This window comes from Heterodontus francisci, chromosome 4, assembly GCF_036365525.1.
Source record: "Heterodontus francisci isolate sHetFra1 chromosome 4, sHetFra1.hap1, whole genome shotgun sequence".
Lineage (NCBI taxonomy): Eukaryota > Metazoa > Chordata > Chondrichthyes > Heterodontiformes > Heterodontidae > Heterodontus > Heterodontus francisci.
This window is the reverse complement of record NC_090374.1, coordinates 123,521,791-123,539,687: the sequence shown is the minus strand read 5'-3', so window position 1 is coordinate 123,539,687 and position 17,897 is coordinate 123,521,791. Positions and strand designations below refer to the sequence as shown.

At 43.5% G+C, this 17,897-nt stretch overlaps 1 protein-coding gene across 1 annotated transcript; it reads left to right on the top strand.

Annotated features, from left to right (window-relative positions):
• The first annotated feature begins 1,017 nt into the window (after positions 1 to 1,017).
• On the top strand, positions 1,018 to 16,594 carry znf367 (zinc finger protein 367). The gene is made up of 5 exons (XM_068030099.1): positions 1,018 to 1,409; positions 3,821 to 3,971; positions 9,523 to 9,642; positions 10,456 to 10,594; positions 12,425 to 16,594. Exons 1-5 carry the CDS (start codon positions 1,158 to 1,160, stop codon positions 12,657 to 12,659), a joined length of 897 nt encoding a protein of 298 aa, XP_067886200.1. The 5' UTR covers positions 1,018 to 1,157; the 3' UTR covers positions 12,660 to 16,594.
• Positions 16,595 to 17,897: the final 1,303 nt, after the last annotated feature.

Below are 17,897 nucleotides of genomic sequence, written 5' to 3'. Positions count from 1 at the left end.
GGTTATGCTGGAACTGTATAAATCATTGGTTAGGCCACAACTTGAGTACTGTGTGCAGTTCTGGTCGCCTCACTGTAGAAAGGATGTAATTGCACGAGAGAGAGTACAGAGGAGATTTGCGAGAATGTTGCCAGGACTGAAAAAATGCAGCTCTGAGGAAAGATTGGTTAGACTGGGATTGGTTCTCCTTGGAAGAGAGAAGGCTAAGGGGAGATTTGCTTGAGATGTACAAAATTGTGAGGTACCTGGGGAGAGTGGATATTTACCTTAGCAGAGAGTTTAGTAACTAGAGGGCATATATTTAAAGTGATTGGTAGAAAGTTAAGAGGGGAGATGAGGAAATGTTTTTACACCCAGAGGGTGGTAGGAGTCTGGAACATGTTACCTGTAAGGGTAGTAGAGACTGAAATGCTCAACTCATTTAAAAGATGTCTGGATATGCACCTCCAGAGCCGTAACCTGCAGGGCTATGGACCAAAGTGGGATTAGGCTGACTGGCTCGTTTTTCTGCTGGCACAGATATGATGGGCCAAGTGGCCTCTTTCTGAGCCATAAATTTTCTATTATTCTTAATTCCCTGCACTTGCTGTTTGACCTGCACATTAATAATGGCATGCACCATTAATTGGTCTTTATTTTTCCGAGAATAATTTGGCTTATTAATGTATAAAACCAAAATAAGACCTATACAACTGCATATAAGTAATTTATCTCTAAATGCATAGCATTCCCTTTATAGACATAGATCACATAAACACATGGTATGTAAGATATAAAGACGCCAAGTAGATGTACAATATTATTTACATAAATTGACATTTGCCAACGCCTCTGTCTCTTTAACCATAAAGAAAACAAATAAACCGCTCATTTGCAAGAAGACGTTATGAATTCTGGCGGGTAGAACCTGAGCTCAGCCAATCAGCAAAGCGCGCTAGCGCCTGATTGGCTGAGGCTGGACGTTCCAAACGATGAATGGAGCTGTCAGTCACTCATTGTGACGTCTGCGGTTCCGGCTCTGTGTTCGGTTGGTTTCTGCAGAAAAGGCGGGAAATGCTTAAACGCGGGAGTTTGTGTCTGAGTGGCTGCTCCGTCACCGCCGTTTTATTTATTTACTTTCACTATTTTTCTGTCTCTCTTTGGGGATCGTCCTTGCGATGGCGGAAAATCCGATCGCTTGCGGTTCTCCCAAGCGTGTGTCGGTCATTAAAACCACCCCGATTAAACCCAAACGCCTGGATGTGACGCCCACCAGCCCCGGCTTCAGTGATTTCATGGTGTATCCGTGGCGCTGGGGTGAGAACGCGCACAATGTCACCCTCAGCCCCGGCGCCCCGTTCACCGGCTCCGGGGAACCCCAGCGGGGAGCAACGGCGGCTCTGCACCGAGAACTGGATCATCTTTCACAGGTCTGTGAGATGGAAGGGGCAAAACATCGGAAGTTTAATGCAAATGAACTCAACTCGAGCAGGCGTTGCTTTTAAAATGTTGCTCAGGTTTTTTTTTTAAGTTTCACATCCGCTGTCTGATGTTTTAGACTTTAAAGAGTCTTTTTTCTGTTTATGAAGTTTGCCGGGTTTTAGCGCGGGCGGACTGCTGTAAGCTTGTGGAATTGCCTGGCTCCGGTTGGCGCGCATTTTCAGAGCCAGCAGCAGTTTGTGTTGTATGTGGGGGGGCGATCAAGAAGTAAACAGAGTGGCGGCGGGACCGGGGGAGCGGTGTCTGCAGCAGCAACAACAGCACCGCTCACAGAACTGCAGCTAGAGCCTGCTTCAACCCTCGGCTACCCGCCCAGCTAACAGATTAAACCAATGTCTTGTTACTTTCCCGCCGCCAGTGCTGATGATTCATTACCATGGAATCAAATGGATGAAATCACTTCCTGGAGAGCTTGTCAAAACTCCAGCGCGCCAAAAAGACGTAGCTTCCTCGCGCCGGGTTGTTTAAAGAGACCTGCGCCTCCCCCGGTTTTTTTTTACCCGGCTACACAAAATGCATCTTTTCGAAAGTTAGTCTGTTCCATTTGGAGTTGCACGGTGTTGAGTTTATTTTAAATATGTAGACTGATATCGGTGCATTATTAGGGACCTATGATTAAGACTATGTTTTTCATTCATGTTCTGGTTAGCCTAGTTGGCCAGATGACTAGCGTGTAATTCAGAATAACGCCAACAGCGCGGGTTCAATTCCCTGACCTGCCTCTGTCAGTCTGTGATGCCAACGGAACCAAAGCAGAGTATGATTTCTTGTTTGCTTTGGTTTCTAGTTAATAAAAAGAGAAAGTGCCAGGAATACTCAGCAGGTCTGGCAGCATCAGGAGTTCTCAGGTCATAGACCTGAAACATTAACTCTGCTCTCTCCACAGATGCCAGATCTGCTGAGTATTTCCAGCACTTTCTGTTTTTATTTCAGATTTCCAGCAACCGCAGTATTTTGCTTTTATGATTTCTAGCTCCTATGTCAAAATATCCAGTTTTAGGTACCTGCCACGGTTGTGTTGCAGAGACAAGCAGCTACTGCTGAAACTCTGTACCTGTAAGTAATGGAGCCGCAGTTTAATGGGATGTGCTACAGCCAGAAGGTTGATGGCAGTGTATTCGCATTTTAAACTAAATTGTGATGCACAGATTTAAAGTAATTGGTAAAAGAAGCAAAAGTGACATGAGAAAAATCTTTTCCACACATTGAGTGGTTAAGGTCTGGAATGCACTGCCTGAGTGTGATGAAGGCAGGTTCAATCGAAGCATTGAAAAGACTGTTACATGAAAATAAAGTGGAGAGTTATGGGGAGAAGGCAGGGGAGTGGCAGTAGGTGAAATGCTTGTTAAGAGAGCTGGTGCAGACATAGTGGGCTGAATGGACTCCTGCTGCACTGTAACAATTCTGTGATTCTGTGTGGTCTTGTAGTGAGTGGTGCGTTTCTCATAGGGCTCAAAGACGTGCTGACCGACTTACTGACTGTCCTCCCTTTAAAGCAGAGCAAAGAAGTAAGCAGGGTCTCTGGGGTTGATTTTTGTTCCAAGATGATGAAACCAAGTGAGCCCTCCTTGCCAGATTTGGTGATGTGCTATCTGAGCCAAGCAGGTCCACAATATTCCAGCTCACTGTTGATTGGTCTGGTGAGCCTGGCTCATTAAGGTGCCCTGTTTGATAACAACAACAGCAACTTGCAGGCATATAGCGCCTTTAACGTAGTAAAACTTCCATAGGTGCATAATCGCAAACAAATTTGATACCGAGCAAAAGAAGGAGACCTTAGCACAGGTAATAAGGAGTGTCTTGAAGGAAGGTGGGGAGGTTTAGGGACAGAATTCTAAAACTTGGGGTCTCTACAGCTGTGGGCATGGCTGCCAATAGATAGACCTGTTACTGGGGACGGCCATTCTTCTCATCAACTCCACTACACTATAAGATGGCAGGGTGAACAGGCAGTAAGAAGTTAGTCAATGCTCTGTGCTGCTGAGCTATGTGGTTTTAAACCCATTAGTATCCTTACTCATATTTGTGGGAGCTGTGCCTAAGCCTTCAACCTTGTTAACCTTTGCAGAACTGCCTGAGCTTGTTAAGTGGCTTGTGTCCTTGTGGGGAGAGAGTATGCATTCTAATTTGAACTATCTGCAGATTCCTCAGCTTGGTTTGGAGATTTCAGAAAGGTTTCCTTAATTGGTTTGCAAGAAAGTATATGGGGTCCTTGTGGAGGGTTATAGCAGAACAGTTTGTTCACAATCACAAAATTGCACCAAAAGCTGACCATTGCTACATACGTCTGGTTATTAATGAGAGTGTAAGTTATTAATCCAGATCAGATGCTTTGTTGCAGGATGGGACAAGACGTGGCCGCCCAAGAGCAGAGCTAATCCGTGATCTGATAAATGAGGGCGAGCACTCCTCGAGCAGAATTCGCTGCAATATTTGTAACCGAGTGTTTCCTCGCGAGAAATCCCTACAAGCTCACAAGAGAACACACACTGGTAAGATGTAGTACTTGTTGGGTAGCTTATATCTGCACACGAAGTATACTATGGTCTTTGCTTGTTGCGGGTGGTGATCTGCTGGTATCAATAATGGAATGCAGATGACCGCTTTGTAGCTTGCACCTTTGTGTTTTTGCACACTTAAATCTGCAGTCGAGTCCTGACTTCTATTAGTACGGAGGATTTTAATTATTGCAGCTTGTTGTACCATCAGCCCATAAGTTGGTTGCAAATTCTCTGAATAGTTTAATGTAATCTAGCACAAGGCACTGCACAAAGCTTTTCCATGGTGATTTTCATGCAGCTTTTATTATTTGTCTTCAAATTTTTGCTTTAAACTGTATTGTAAATTCCAGACTGATTAACTTACTGGATCATTTTGCTTTGTTTCTGACCTTGCACCTGTTATTAACCACAGTAACTGATCATTCTGCCTGCACACCCAGTGGCAACATTTGATAACAACCGATTGGATCTTGCTATTTACCAAAATTGTGCTCAAAATGAGTTTGAGTAAACTTGCAAAGTTAAAGTTAATTAATTTTCATTAAAAGTTAAACATTTTCTTTCAACACTTGCAGATCACATGTGGTACTTACAATAAGTCATAGGAAATCCTCTTTTGAGGATGACAAATTGTGCCATTCAGTGCCTATCCTACTTAATTGCTGAAGTGCAGTTGCATATAACTTGGAATATCCCATTTAAAGGATACAAAGTGTGATTGTTGTGCGTTTCTGGTCGTTTAGCAGTAACTATTCTTATGCAGATCCCTGGATCAATTAGATATTAGGCTAGCTTTCTTGTGTCTACTAACATCTATTAGACAATGTTTTGTGCTGAAGATTCTCTACATTGGAAATCTTTGGCTTGTTAAATGCACATAAATTTGCATGTATGATGAAAGTTGTTCTAACATTGGACAGTAAGGCATATATTCATTTATTCACATAACTAAACTGACTGTGACTTGACGAGAACACTGAACTATTAATATACAATAAAAAATTACCCTTGTTCATATGTCAAGAAACCAGTTGAACATTTCTTCTTGTGTTGATCTCTTCATTTTGTCCCCTTTTGACTCCAGGTGTAAATTAGAGCAGCCCAAATTTAATCAGTAGCATGAAAAAGCAACTGATCCAGGCTAAATGAAAATATTGCACTGAAGGGGGTCTGTGCTCTAAGCTTGAATGCATTTTGTTTTGCTTTGAGCAAATTAAATAATAGCTGGGATAGGCAGAAACCATGCATTTTGTTTTTTTTTTTTGTTAGTGCACCGTACTCACTTTGGATGATAAACTATTCGCTATAAATGGCTTATTACCTGCACCAGCTTCCCCCCCCCCCCCCTTTACCCCCCTTCCACCCCCCCTCCCCCGTCCCCTTCCCTGCTCCACCCTCTCAGCTCACCCCCTCACAACCCCGTCCCAGTCCGCCCCCCCTCGCACCATCTTCACCCCCTTCCCCTGCACCCCACCCCCTCCCTCTACCCCTCCCCCTTGCATCCCCTCCTCCCACCGGCACCATCCTACACCTGTGTAGGGGCCCCAACAACCCCACTGCCTTGTGGGCGTCTCGGGAGAGACCAAGGCTAAGGGAGTAAACCCTAACAGAAAATCCGGAGCGGAACCCCGTAGGCGGTCATGTGTCACCTTTGGCATGTTTCCGGCAGTTCCTGCAGCCATACTGGTGCCAAACGTCGTGTCCTGCACTCCTTTGGACCCCACCAGAAAGGCCGAGAGGGGGGTTTTGACGACTGGGCAACTCTCAACCTCCATAAATTTGCCCAGGCATGCGCCATGGAGAGGTCACTCCATAGTTGCCTCACAGCGACTAAAACAACACGGAAGGCAGCAGTTACGGGTTATAAGTCCAGATAAATTGGCGTAGAAACTGGGCGCCACGGGTTGCCTTTGTCGGTGGGAGAGGTCATTGCACCTCACTGGACAGCTACCGCCCGCCTCAAACCGGGCAGCCCCCGGTCAATAAGGTTCTGTCCAGCCACAGTCTGCCTGCTTCAATGGGTGCTTGGAGCTCAGGGTCATTGCCCGAAAGGTGGACTGATACACCGCACCAAACAACATGAAAAAAGGAAAGAAGGTACCAGCCCTTCGCTTTGCAAGCTGGAACGTCAGAACTATGTGTCCTGGCCTGTCGAAAGACCTTACACAAATCAACGATTCTCGGAAGACCGCCATCATTAACAACGAGCTCAGTAGATTCAATGTGGACATTGCAGCACTTCAGGAGACTCGCCTCCCCGCGAGTGGCTCTCTAGCAGAGCAAGACTACACCTTCTTCTGGCAGGGCAGGGATCCTGAAGAACCAAGACAGCATGGAGTGGGCTTCGCCATCAGAAACTCCTTGCTCAGCATGATAGAGCCTCCCTCAAATGGCTCGGAACGCATACTGTCCATCCGACTGCTCACCACCTCTGGTCCAGTACACCTACTCAGCATCTATGCTCCAACACTCTGCTCCGCACCTGAAGCTAAAGACCAGTTCTATGAACAACTCCATAACATCATTAGCAGCATCCCCAACACCGAACACCTATTCCTGCTGGGGGACTTTAATGCCAGGGTTGGGGCCGACCATGACTCATGGCCCTCCTGCCTTGGGCGCTATGGCGTTGGAAGGATGAATGAGAACGGGCAGAGACTGCTTGAGTTGTGTACCTATCATAACCTCTGCATCACCAACTCGTTCTTTCACACTAAACCCTGTCACCAGGTTTCATGGAGGCACCCAAGATCACGTCGTTGGCACCAGCTAGACCTCATTGTCACAAGGCGAGCCGCCTTAAACAGTGTTCAAATCACACGCAGCTTCCACAGTGCGGACTGCGACACCGACCACTCCCTGGTGTGCAGCAAGGTTAGACTCAGACCAAAGAAGTTGCATCATTCCAAGCAGAAGGGCCACCCGCGCATCAACACGAGCAGAATTTCTCACCCACAGCTGTTACAAAAATTTCTAAATTCACTTGTAACAGCCCTTCAAAACACTCCCACAGGGGATGCTGAGACCAAGTGGGCCCACATCAGAGACGCCATCTATGAGTCAGCTTTGACCACCTACGGCAAAAGTGCGAAGAGAAATGCAGACTGGTTTCAATCTCATAATGAAGAGCTGGAACCTGTCATAGCCGCTAAGCGCATTGCACTTTTGAACTACAAGAAAGCCCCCAGCGATTTAACATCCGCAGCACTTAAAGCAGCCAGAAGTACTGCACAAAGAACAGCTAGGCGTTGCGCAAACGACTACTGGCAACACCTATGCAGCCATATTCAGCTGGCCTCAGACACCGGAAACATCAGAGGAATGTATGATGGCATGAAGAGAGCTCTTGGGCCAACCATCAAGAAGATCACCCCCCTCAAATCTAAATCGGGGGACATAATCACTGACCAACGCAAACAGATGGACCGCTGGGTTGAGCACTACCTAGAACTGTACTCCAGGGAGAATGCTGTCACTGAGACTGCCCTCAATGCAGCCCAGCCTCTACCAGTCATGGATGAGCTGGACATACAGCCAACCAAATCGGAACTCAGTGATGCCATTGATTCCCTAGCCAGCGGAAAAGCCCCTGGGAAGGACAGCATTACCCCTGAAATAATCAAGAGTGCCAAGCCTGCTATACTCTCAGCACTACATGAACTGCTATGCCTGTGCTGGGACGAGGGAGCAGTACCCCAGGACATGCGCGATGCCAACATCATCACCCTCTATAAAAACAAAGGTGACCGCGGTGACTGCAACAACTACCGTGGAATCTCCCTGCTCAGCATAGTGGGGAAAGTCTTTGCTCGAGTCGCTCTGAACAGGCTCCAGAAGCTGGCCGAGCGCGTCTACCCTGAGGCACAGTGTGGCTTTCGTGCAGAGAGATCGACTATTGACATGCTGTTCTCCCTTCGTCAGATACAGGAGAAATGCCGTGAACAACAGATGCCCCTCTACATTGCTTTCATTGATCTCACCAAAGCCTTTGACCTCGTCAGCAGACGTGGTCTCTTCAGACTACTAGAAAAGATCGGATGTCCACCAAAGCTACTAAGTATCATCACCTCATTCCATGACAATATGAAAGGCACAATTCAACATGGTGGCTCCTCATCAGAGCCCTTTCCTATCCTGAGTGGTGTGAAACAGGGCTGTGTTCTCGCACCCACACCTTTTGGGATTTTCTTCTCCCTGCTGCTTTCACATGCGTTCAAATCCTCTGAAGAAGGAATTTTCCTCCACACAAGATCAGGGGGCAGGTTGTTCAACCTTGCCTGTCTAAGAGCGAAGTCCAAAGTACGGAAAGTCCTCATCAGAGAACTCCTCTTTGCTGACGATGCTGCTTTAACATCTCACACTGAAGAGTGCCTGCAGAGTCTCAACGACAGGTTTGCGTCTGCCTGCAATGAATTTGGCCTAACAATCAGCCTCAAGAAAACGAACATCATGGGGCAGGACGTCAGAAATGCTCCATCCATCAATATTGGCGACCACGCTCTGGAAGTGGTTCAAGAGTTCACCTACCTAGGCTCAACTATCACCAGTAACCTGTCTCTAGATGCAGAAATCAACAAGCGCATGGGTAAGGCTTCCACTGCTATGTCCAGACTGGCCAAGAGAGTGTGGGAAAATGGCGCACTGTCACGGAACACAAAAGTCCGAGTGTATCAGGCCTGTGTCCTCAGTACCTTGCTCTACGGCAGCGAGGCCTGGACAACGTATGCCAGCCAAGAGCGACGTCTCAATTCATTCCATCTTCGCTGCCTTCGGAGAATACTTGGCATCAGGTGGCAGGACTATATCTCCAACACAGAAGTCCTTGAAGCGGCCAACACCCCCAGCTTATACACACTACTGAGTCAGCGGCGCTTGAGATGGCTTGGCCATGTGAGCCGCATGGAAGATGGCAGGATCCCCAAAGACACATTGTACAGCGAGCTCGCCACTGGTATCAGACCCACCGGCCGTCCATGTCTCCGCTTTAAAGACGTCTGCAAACGCGACATGAAATCGTGACATTGATCACAAGTCGTGGGAGTCAGTTGCCAGCATTCGCCAGAGCTGGCGGGCAGCCATAAAGACAGGGCTAAATTGTGGCGAGTCGAAGAGACTTAGTAGTTGGCAGGAAAAAAGACAGAGGCGCAAGGGGAGAGCCAACTGTGCAACAGCCCCGACAAACAAATTTCTCTGCAGCACCTGTGGAAGAGCCTGTCACTCCAGAATTGGCCTTTATAGCCACTCCAGGCGCTGCTTCACAAACCACTGACCACCTCCAGGCGCGTATCCATTGTCTCTCGAGATAAGGAGGCCCAAAGAAGAAATAGTTTTCAATTCTTATAGTATGGGAAATGCTTTTTCTAAATTTGGTCAAAGAAGAATCACTAAGAATATTAGTTGTGTAATCCACTGGAAAAGCACTTTTAAATCCACATACTTTCAAATCTTTCCACTGAACCCTGCAAAATTCAGAATGTGCTTTTTTTTCATGTGACCAACTCAAAAAGGATTATAATTGTCTATTATTATGTGTTTCTTTTAGGCGAAAGACCTTATTTATGTGACTATCCAAACTGTGGGAAAGCATTTGTTCAGAGTGGGCAACTAAAAACTCACCAGCGCCTTCACACTGGGGAAAAGCCGTTTGTCTGCTCTGAAAATGGTGAGCTATCAAACTCTGATGAAAGGTTTCAGACCTGAAACATTAACTGTTTCTCACTCCATGGATGCCGACAGACCTGCTGAGTATTTTCAGTGTTTTATGTTTTTATTTAAGCTATCAAAATCCTCTTTCCATGTCTCTGCTCTGGAACAGGCTGATCTAGCAGTGAAACTGCATCATTAGGCTTTCACTTAGTATCTCCTTGTATCTCTTAGTAGTGGCCAATCAATTGATTTGATAATATGGAATAAGGAAGGCTTAATGTAAACCTGGGGACACCACTGGCTAAAATGTTGGTGCATGCATGGTCACTGCCTCATTTGAAAATGAGAGTCAATTCTGTAAAGCCAAGCAAAATGACTCGAGCAATGAGGATATTTAGGATCTCTTGCGGCATGGAGTTTCCTGTGCAACTATTCCGAATTTGCACATAAAGAGCAAATACTGCTTAATTGTGCTGGACAAAATATTTTTGTATTAAATCTAGAGCCTTATTGAGGCTTTCACAGGATATGGGTGCAAGCACTAGAAACAGAAGAGCAGGGAATTGCAGGCCAAAAAGGCTTTACCAATTTTTATCTCCTAATTCAGCACTTCCTCTGTGTTAGTTGCACATCTGCTCTCCCAAGGTGTAGAGCTGCTGCATATGAAATGTAAACTGAATGCAGCCGATTTTGCATGTTGTTCCAACTTTTAAATTGGGTTGTGGGGAGGGGTGCTAGTTGTGGGAGTAAATTCCTCTGTTTTAGCCTGTTAAAGGGATGTGCATTTTATGTGAGAGAAGTGGTGCAACATCTACTGGTTTCTGTGCAGGCTGTGGGAGCAGATTTACACATGCCAACCGCCATTGTACCAAGCATCCTTATGCACGTTTACGGAGAGATGAAGTGGCCAACGGAGCAAACAAAACACAGGCTGCAGACAACAAGGCTGTTGCAGAATGGCTGGCAAAGTGAGTATGTTTAGAAAAAAAATCTCCTGGAATAAGTTTATTTTTATTTTCAGTTGTTCGCTAATATTCCACAGGTACCACTTGTTGCTAAAATATTCATTTGTTCACCCTCACAACAAATCCATGGATCTTCATCCAGATTGAGTTTTGGTTTAAGGTTGGAGAATGAAGAAGGAATCTGTTAAAGACTGTCCCTTTGAGAATTAGATGCCATACAGATGGGTTGCTGATTCCCATCTACTGTATTAGATTTTGATCTAATGCTGTAGGGAGAAGGATAACTGGTTTAAGCAGCAGCCCCTTACATTGTCAAATGGTGCCGATTTTGAGAAAGCTTTTAGTATTTGTTTCTTGGTTTGTAAGGATAGTCATGTTCTAAGCTTAATAGTATTTAATTTGTTTTCTAGAGCTTGCCTCCAGATTCCAGGTCATCTCTATTCTGGAGCTGTGCATTTACTTCCATCCTTAGCAGCTTTCTCAATTTTGCTTTCACCCACTAGAGCTGCTACTAAAACTGTTTAGCAGATCATGGCTCAGTTTATCTTCACTGTAGCTGAGAAATAGCAAATTATGAGAGTTTCTATGGCCGCAGAGGAAGCTCTCTTCCCTGAATTTGACATGGACTTCTCTGATATTCAATGAATGGAGCCTGGAAAATCACCCATATAAAGTATGAATCAATGCTCCAGATAAAGATCCAAAAATTAGGTATCTCTAAGTAAGCTGTTCATGTGTGTGGATAAAATAGCTCTAAAGAAGCTGGTGTAGGTTTGTCGTAAAGCAGGATCAGGAACTATAACCATTCCAATGTAGCTAACTTCATCCAAACTTGAGGTCAGACTGGCTCAGGATTTTACATCCAGTAAATGGTACATATGGAAATGCTCTTTTTACAGTAAGTAACGGCAACGATAGTTTCATGAAATGATAACCATGCCGAAACAAAACTCCTGATCTGGCTCTTAAAGTGGTTTGACTTGCTTCTGCCCACTTCTCTGTGGGTTTCATACCCAAATTTAGTAGATCTGGGTAGGGAAACCAGTCTAGAAAGAAAAGACCTGCCAGCAGGTGCCACTTGATCTATTGAATATGGGGCTACTGGCACATTTGGCAATAAGGATCCTGAAGGAAATGTTACATTACTGTATAATACAATTTCAGAATAAGGGGGAAGCCACTTAGGACAGAGATGAGGAGAAATTTCTTTACTCAAAGGGTTGTGAATCTTAGGAATTAATCTACCCCGGAGAGCTGTGGAAGCTCAGCCATTGAGTATGTTTAAAGTAGAGATTGACAGATTTCTAAATACCAGTGGCATAAAGGGATAGGGGGATAGTGTGGGGAATGAGGCATTGAAGTGGATGATCAACCATGATCATATTGAATGGCGGAGCAGGCTCAGTTGGCTGAATGGCCTACCCTTGCTTCTATGTTCCTATAACATTCAGGGGGACAGGATGGTGGCTTTAGACCTCAAGAATTTGTTTGTGTAGCGGGATGAGGGAGGACTGCAGACGGCACTCAATGTTGAGTTCTATCATCAGTGCAGAGTGTTCACAAAGTGCATGTTTATAATGCCCTTCTTCCTTCACGTGGTATCTTTACATTTCCCCTCTTTCTAGAAAATTGGCTTGTCTCAGCTTTGTCAGGACAGCAAGCCTGAAATGTATCGGGGAAACTGCAGTTTGTCTTCAACTGAGATCTTTCTGTTTATTTTGAAGTATTTTTATATGAATAGATCTTCCAAAGTGGTTTATCTCCAATTAGTGGATGTGGTGGAGGGCATCTTAAACTGGGAATGGTGAGTTTCCAAATTCTGTCTACCTGTAGATATTGGGAGACCCGAGAACAGCGTACCCATCCTGTGAAGAACACTGGACAGAAGGCTGATCAGGAGCAGCAGGACCCTATGGAGTTCATCCAGTCTGACGAAGATGACGAAGAAGAGAAAAATGGGCCGCATGCTGCAGCACGCCGGCGTATGCAGGAGCAACGGGAGCGACTACACGGTGCTCTTGCTCTCATCGAGCTGGCGAACTTAACCGAAGCACAGTTACGCCAGTAACTGCAATGCAAAGCATATATTTCATGAAAAGGAACTGTCTGGACTAGTGTCCTATAGTCCACTAGACAGAAGTCATGCACCTTATATTTTGCTTTTAATAGGCTGCTATTATGTAGAACTTAAGATGATGAATGTTGTTGCCCTTGCTTAAAGGAGCACAAGTGTTATGCACTTTTTGTCCAGAAGAGGTTTGTTTATGTAAAGTTTTAGTTTAGTAAATATTGCAAAGCTTTGAAGGATCAGATAATGTAGGGCAGGAATTGAATCTGCAGGTGCTGAATTCGAGGTGTAGCAGGAATATTTAACTTGCATTTATAGCGCAAAATTCACACTGTTTGATGGAATTTAAGTTGAGCAGTGCCTTTCTGAGATCTTTTTGAGATCTTTCATTAAGCTTCAGTATACACTTTCCACTGGCAACATATGGACTAAAAGCAAGAATTCAGTTAGCATCTGAAAGAAGGGGAAACAATTGGTTAACTTTTTTTCAGATGGAACACCTTAATAAAAACTCTTAAATGACACCTTAACCTTTATTTTTCTGACACTAACTGAATTGAAATTGTATACTCATCACTTTTTGTTTATACTTTAAGTTTCCAGCATTCAGTTTATTTTATCTTGGGTCATAGACTGAATCCTATAGTTCTGTTAAATTAGTAAAGCGGCTGTGTCCATAACATTTTTTTTCTTTTCAACAATCCTTTAAGATGCACTGATGGCATATTCACCAAACTCTTCTATTTGAAAACTACTACTATATTGGGAAGGGTAGTGCAGTGATTTTTTTTTTTTCACCCCCCCCCCCCCCCCATTATCCACAATGATTAAGTACATCCCACCTTTGTCATTGTAATGGGCAGCCTTGGTTTAGTTGAAATAAACCATCCATGTAATGTAGGATTTGAAAGGGAGAAATAAGTTAAATGGGAACCACTCATTCTCTTATTACCATAGTTCCAGTAACTGGTAATTATGTTTCAGATACTTTATATAAAAATACCATAACACAATAGCTTCAAAATATACATGATATGGACCAAGTATTGTCATACTGTAGGATGCAACATTGTCTGAAAGCATCACTGAGCTAGATTGCTGTGCTCTCAATTTACAGTGGTCTAACATGAAAAACTTAACTAACTCTGAATTTGGAGAAAAAAGGATTGGACCTGGTTGCAGCTAAGTGAAAACATTTGAAAAGTGTTTTTGCCCTCTTTAATAGTAATTAGGAAATTGATAACTAACTAGTTAGATCAGATGTTATCTCAGTTGCAGATGACTGTCAGCACTTAAGCATAGTTGCTGAAGCTTAGTGTTGCTGAAGTGGACATGAGGGCATAGCACTAGGCTTGTTCTTTTATAGCACTAAACGTACAGGAGGCTAAAGACTTCTGTGCCAAATGTATTGACAAATTGCACCTTTTGTGTGTTATAAATGCAACTTGTATTCCATCAAATGGACTTGAGCAATCCTGTGAGGCCTGGATCTTGATTAGAGCAAATGATTTGACGCAGCTGGCATCATGCAGCAAATTCCGTGAATTCCTGCACTTACCACGTGTAGTGCGAGTTGCTGCCCGGGTACTGCAACCTTGCCTAACAAATCATAGAAACAGTGAAGATGCTGATTTCTAAACAATAGCAAATTGCCTGCTCTAATCTTGATCTGTTAAATGCAGGCTTAGAGCCCTACAAGAGAAATATGGCACTCTTTAATTTTAGTTGTTTAGAGAAGTTTGAACTGGGTGATTTTTTGGTGATGGAAGAAGTTTTGTTGAATTTCCTGTTGGCAACACTAAATTGTATTGCTGTGTATCGATAGTTTATTATAATCATATTGCAGTTGTATAGCTTGCTTTGTTGCAATGTTTTAAAAAAAAATGTCCTCTTACTTTGTTGGACAGCTTCAATTTGTTTTACCATAATCTGATATTTTCTGCCTTTTCCTTTACCAGTAAAATATTTACTTACTGCATGAAGTTTTTAATTCTGTAAGTTGACAAGCTTGAAATGCAGTTACATTATAGATGAACAGCTGAGTTAGTTGCATATATTTTACACCTATGCAGTTACAGCATTGGCTAAAGCAACCGAGACTGAATAAATCAGTCATTTTCCAAAAAAAAGCAGTCTAGCCTCAGTGTCCAAACAGAAGAGACTTCACGTGTTTCCAAGCCTATCATGCCAGTCAGTTTCTGTTCAAGACTTCCTTCATCGGTTAACTAGGTTTTGTGTGTAATTGAAACTTTTATTTATTTTAGGTTCGAGTTGAATATAGCTGATGTCACTTCAAGGTGTATTTTATGTTTATGGAGAAGCTAGACTACATTGTAGATGTATGAACCCACAAGTTTTTCTTTTGTTTGAAACTAAATGTCATTGTATAGTTGCAAATGATGAAGTTTGTGTGAGTTGACCGACAACTCTCCAAGGTAAATGATATAGTCATGGCCAGGAGTGTGAGTTGCTAGTTCCACTGGTCTCTGCTCCAATTTGCAGCTATGTGATCAACCCCCAAGTGCTGAAATTTAAGGGGGGTGGGGGGTGGTGGTAAGTCAACAAATATTGCTCAGTAATTTTTAAGTTGACATAGTTTTGGATAGTCTTGTCAAAATTGTGGGTTCATACAACTCCAGTTTGTGGGAGGGAACTGGAGGTAGAAAGTTTCAAGCAGGAATGCATCCCTTGGGAGGGGCCTGTTTTTCTCAGTTTTGTTTGTTAAAGGGTTTGTGAAATTTAATTGATCTGTAACCAATTCTAATTTAAGCAGATTTGTGAGCCGGAACAGAACTTGTAGTCGAATTGTGTTAGCATCACTGACTTCCGAGGATATTTGTCGTCTGGTCTTGCAAAGCTAATGATTGCTGTACGTTATTTGTACAATAAAGTTGCATTGCTGCACATTATATTTTAAAATTGAATTTATTCCCCATATTTTTTTATTTGCCAGCTTTTGTCTTTCATATCATGTGCTGATCTATACCTGAGGAGGAGGATGTGGGAAGATGGTCTGCCTTCAGGCCTCTTTCAAAGCTTCTACAAGGCACAGTGGCCTGAAATGAACCTTTTCCTCTCCCTTTTATGTTTGTATTCTTTGGCTCGCCTTTGGCTGAGATTGGAATCACATCGCATCTTATTAGAGTTCCCCCAAATGACCTTCACTTGAAAATACGCTACCTTCACCTTCCATTAATTGTAGAGCTATGATGACATTTTGGAGCTGAGCATAGTCCCATCCAGTGATTGGGGCTGATGTAACATTGCTGAAACCTGGCGATGTAACAGAATTTGGAAGGTGGAAGATGTTTTGAGTATTTTAAGATGTTGATTGTGGGGCCCCTACTGCTTTAAAGGTGATCTTTGCCTACTGCACCTAAACTTATTTTCCTCCATTTATCAATGTAATAGAGTTAAATAGCTGATTTAAAAAAAAACAAATTAGGATTTACTAACATATAGGGAATTTTGGACGACAAATAGCCTCTCTGATTGGGGGAAGAAAAGGTCCAGTCTCCCTCTAGGGAGAGGCTGATTCTATGTTTGAAGTGGCAGTGTTTTCATTCATTCTGGTCTGTTTCAAGCATGTACTTTTTGCACTTGACAGTTGTATTCCCAGAGGTACTTTTTCCATTGCAATGTTTCTGGTTTGGATTTAATTTGATATTTTCAGGAGAAATGTGATCAGTTGTGAATTTTCTGGGGCTAATTTTTTTAATAAGGCTGCTTTATGTCCTCAGACTCGATTTTTTTTTTTAAGATTCAAGTGCCAAATCCACTTTTTTTTTCCCAGTCTTGGAGAGTTTTATATTTTCCTCCATGGTGTCATTATCAAACTGTAAAGAGCAAGACCGTCACCAGCTTAAATCTGCCTTTGTTCATTAAACAAGTACCCTGGTAAATCTGCTGGAGTTTTAATATTCAATAAATATTGGTAGTGCTAAAAAGATGTCTCTCTTTATTGAATCCAAGCATAAAAAGTGTGTTATTTCCTTTATTAATCTTGCAGTTCTGTGCTATATAGGTGAGATTATCTGATTGTTGGTGCAGCAGTGATTTCAGCAGAAATTACCACAACTTAAACTTTTTTTTTATTCGCTCGTGGGATGTGGGCGTCACTGGCTAGGCCAGCATTTATTGCTCATCCCTAATTGTCCTTGAACTGAGTGTTTTGCTAGGGCAGTTAAGAGTCAACTACATTGCTGTGGGTCTGGAGTCACATGTAGGCCAGACCAGGTAAGGATGGCAGATTTCCTTCCCTAAAGGATATTAGTGAACCAGATGGGTTTTTACACCAATCAACAATGGTTTCATTGTCACCATTAGACTAGCTTTTTTAAAAATTCCAAATGTATTAATTGAATTCACATTTCACCATCTGCTGTGGTGGGATTCAAACCTATATCCATAGAGCACTAACTGGGCTTCTGGATTACTAGTGCCGCCACCACCACTACACCCCCTTCCCCCTTTGCTGAAGATATTAATACACTTTTTTAAAAAAAAAACTATTGAATCCCATGTTCTGCCTAATGATACACATCCAGGAACCTCAGAGGATAAAGTCGTCACGTCCAAAATTGACCACGTGCATGACTGGTTTTGTCATAAACAATTTTTTTTAGAAGGATGCTAAGGGTGTCGGCTCTTTGTCCAGTGAATCTTGAAATGTCTTTCAATTCTGATCAAGAACAACACATTCTGTAGCCAATGGATCCGAATTACCCTTGGGTGATTGCTATTAAGATTTATCTACTACAAATCAATAGAGCAGATTTTGAAACAGGTTTGCTCAAAATTACACTTCCCTTAACCAACACCACTAAAAAACAGAAAATTCTGAAAATACTCAACGGACCAGGCAGCATCTGTGGAGAGAAAGAGTTACTGGGCTGAATTTTATTTGTGCGCTGTATTTCATGGCAGCGTTCTACGAACTCAGCGGTGTGTCTGCACTGAGCGGCCGCCACTGAGCCCTGTGATATTACATGCAGGGGCTTGTTAGCATTACTGCGACATGCTGCCTACAACCCCCCCCCCCCCCACCGCACCCAAATATTACATGGGGAGAGGTTGGACATCTGGTGCAGCGAGGGACCTTTTGATAGCTGTGTAGCAGGTGCTGGGACCCTATTTAAAGTGCCACAGCACCTGCTTCCTGATCGCTGCCAAAGAAATACTTACCTGACTGCTGAAGAGTGGGGCTGCTGTCAACGTGGCAGCAACGCAGAAAGTGCT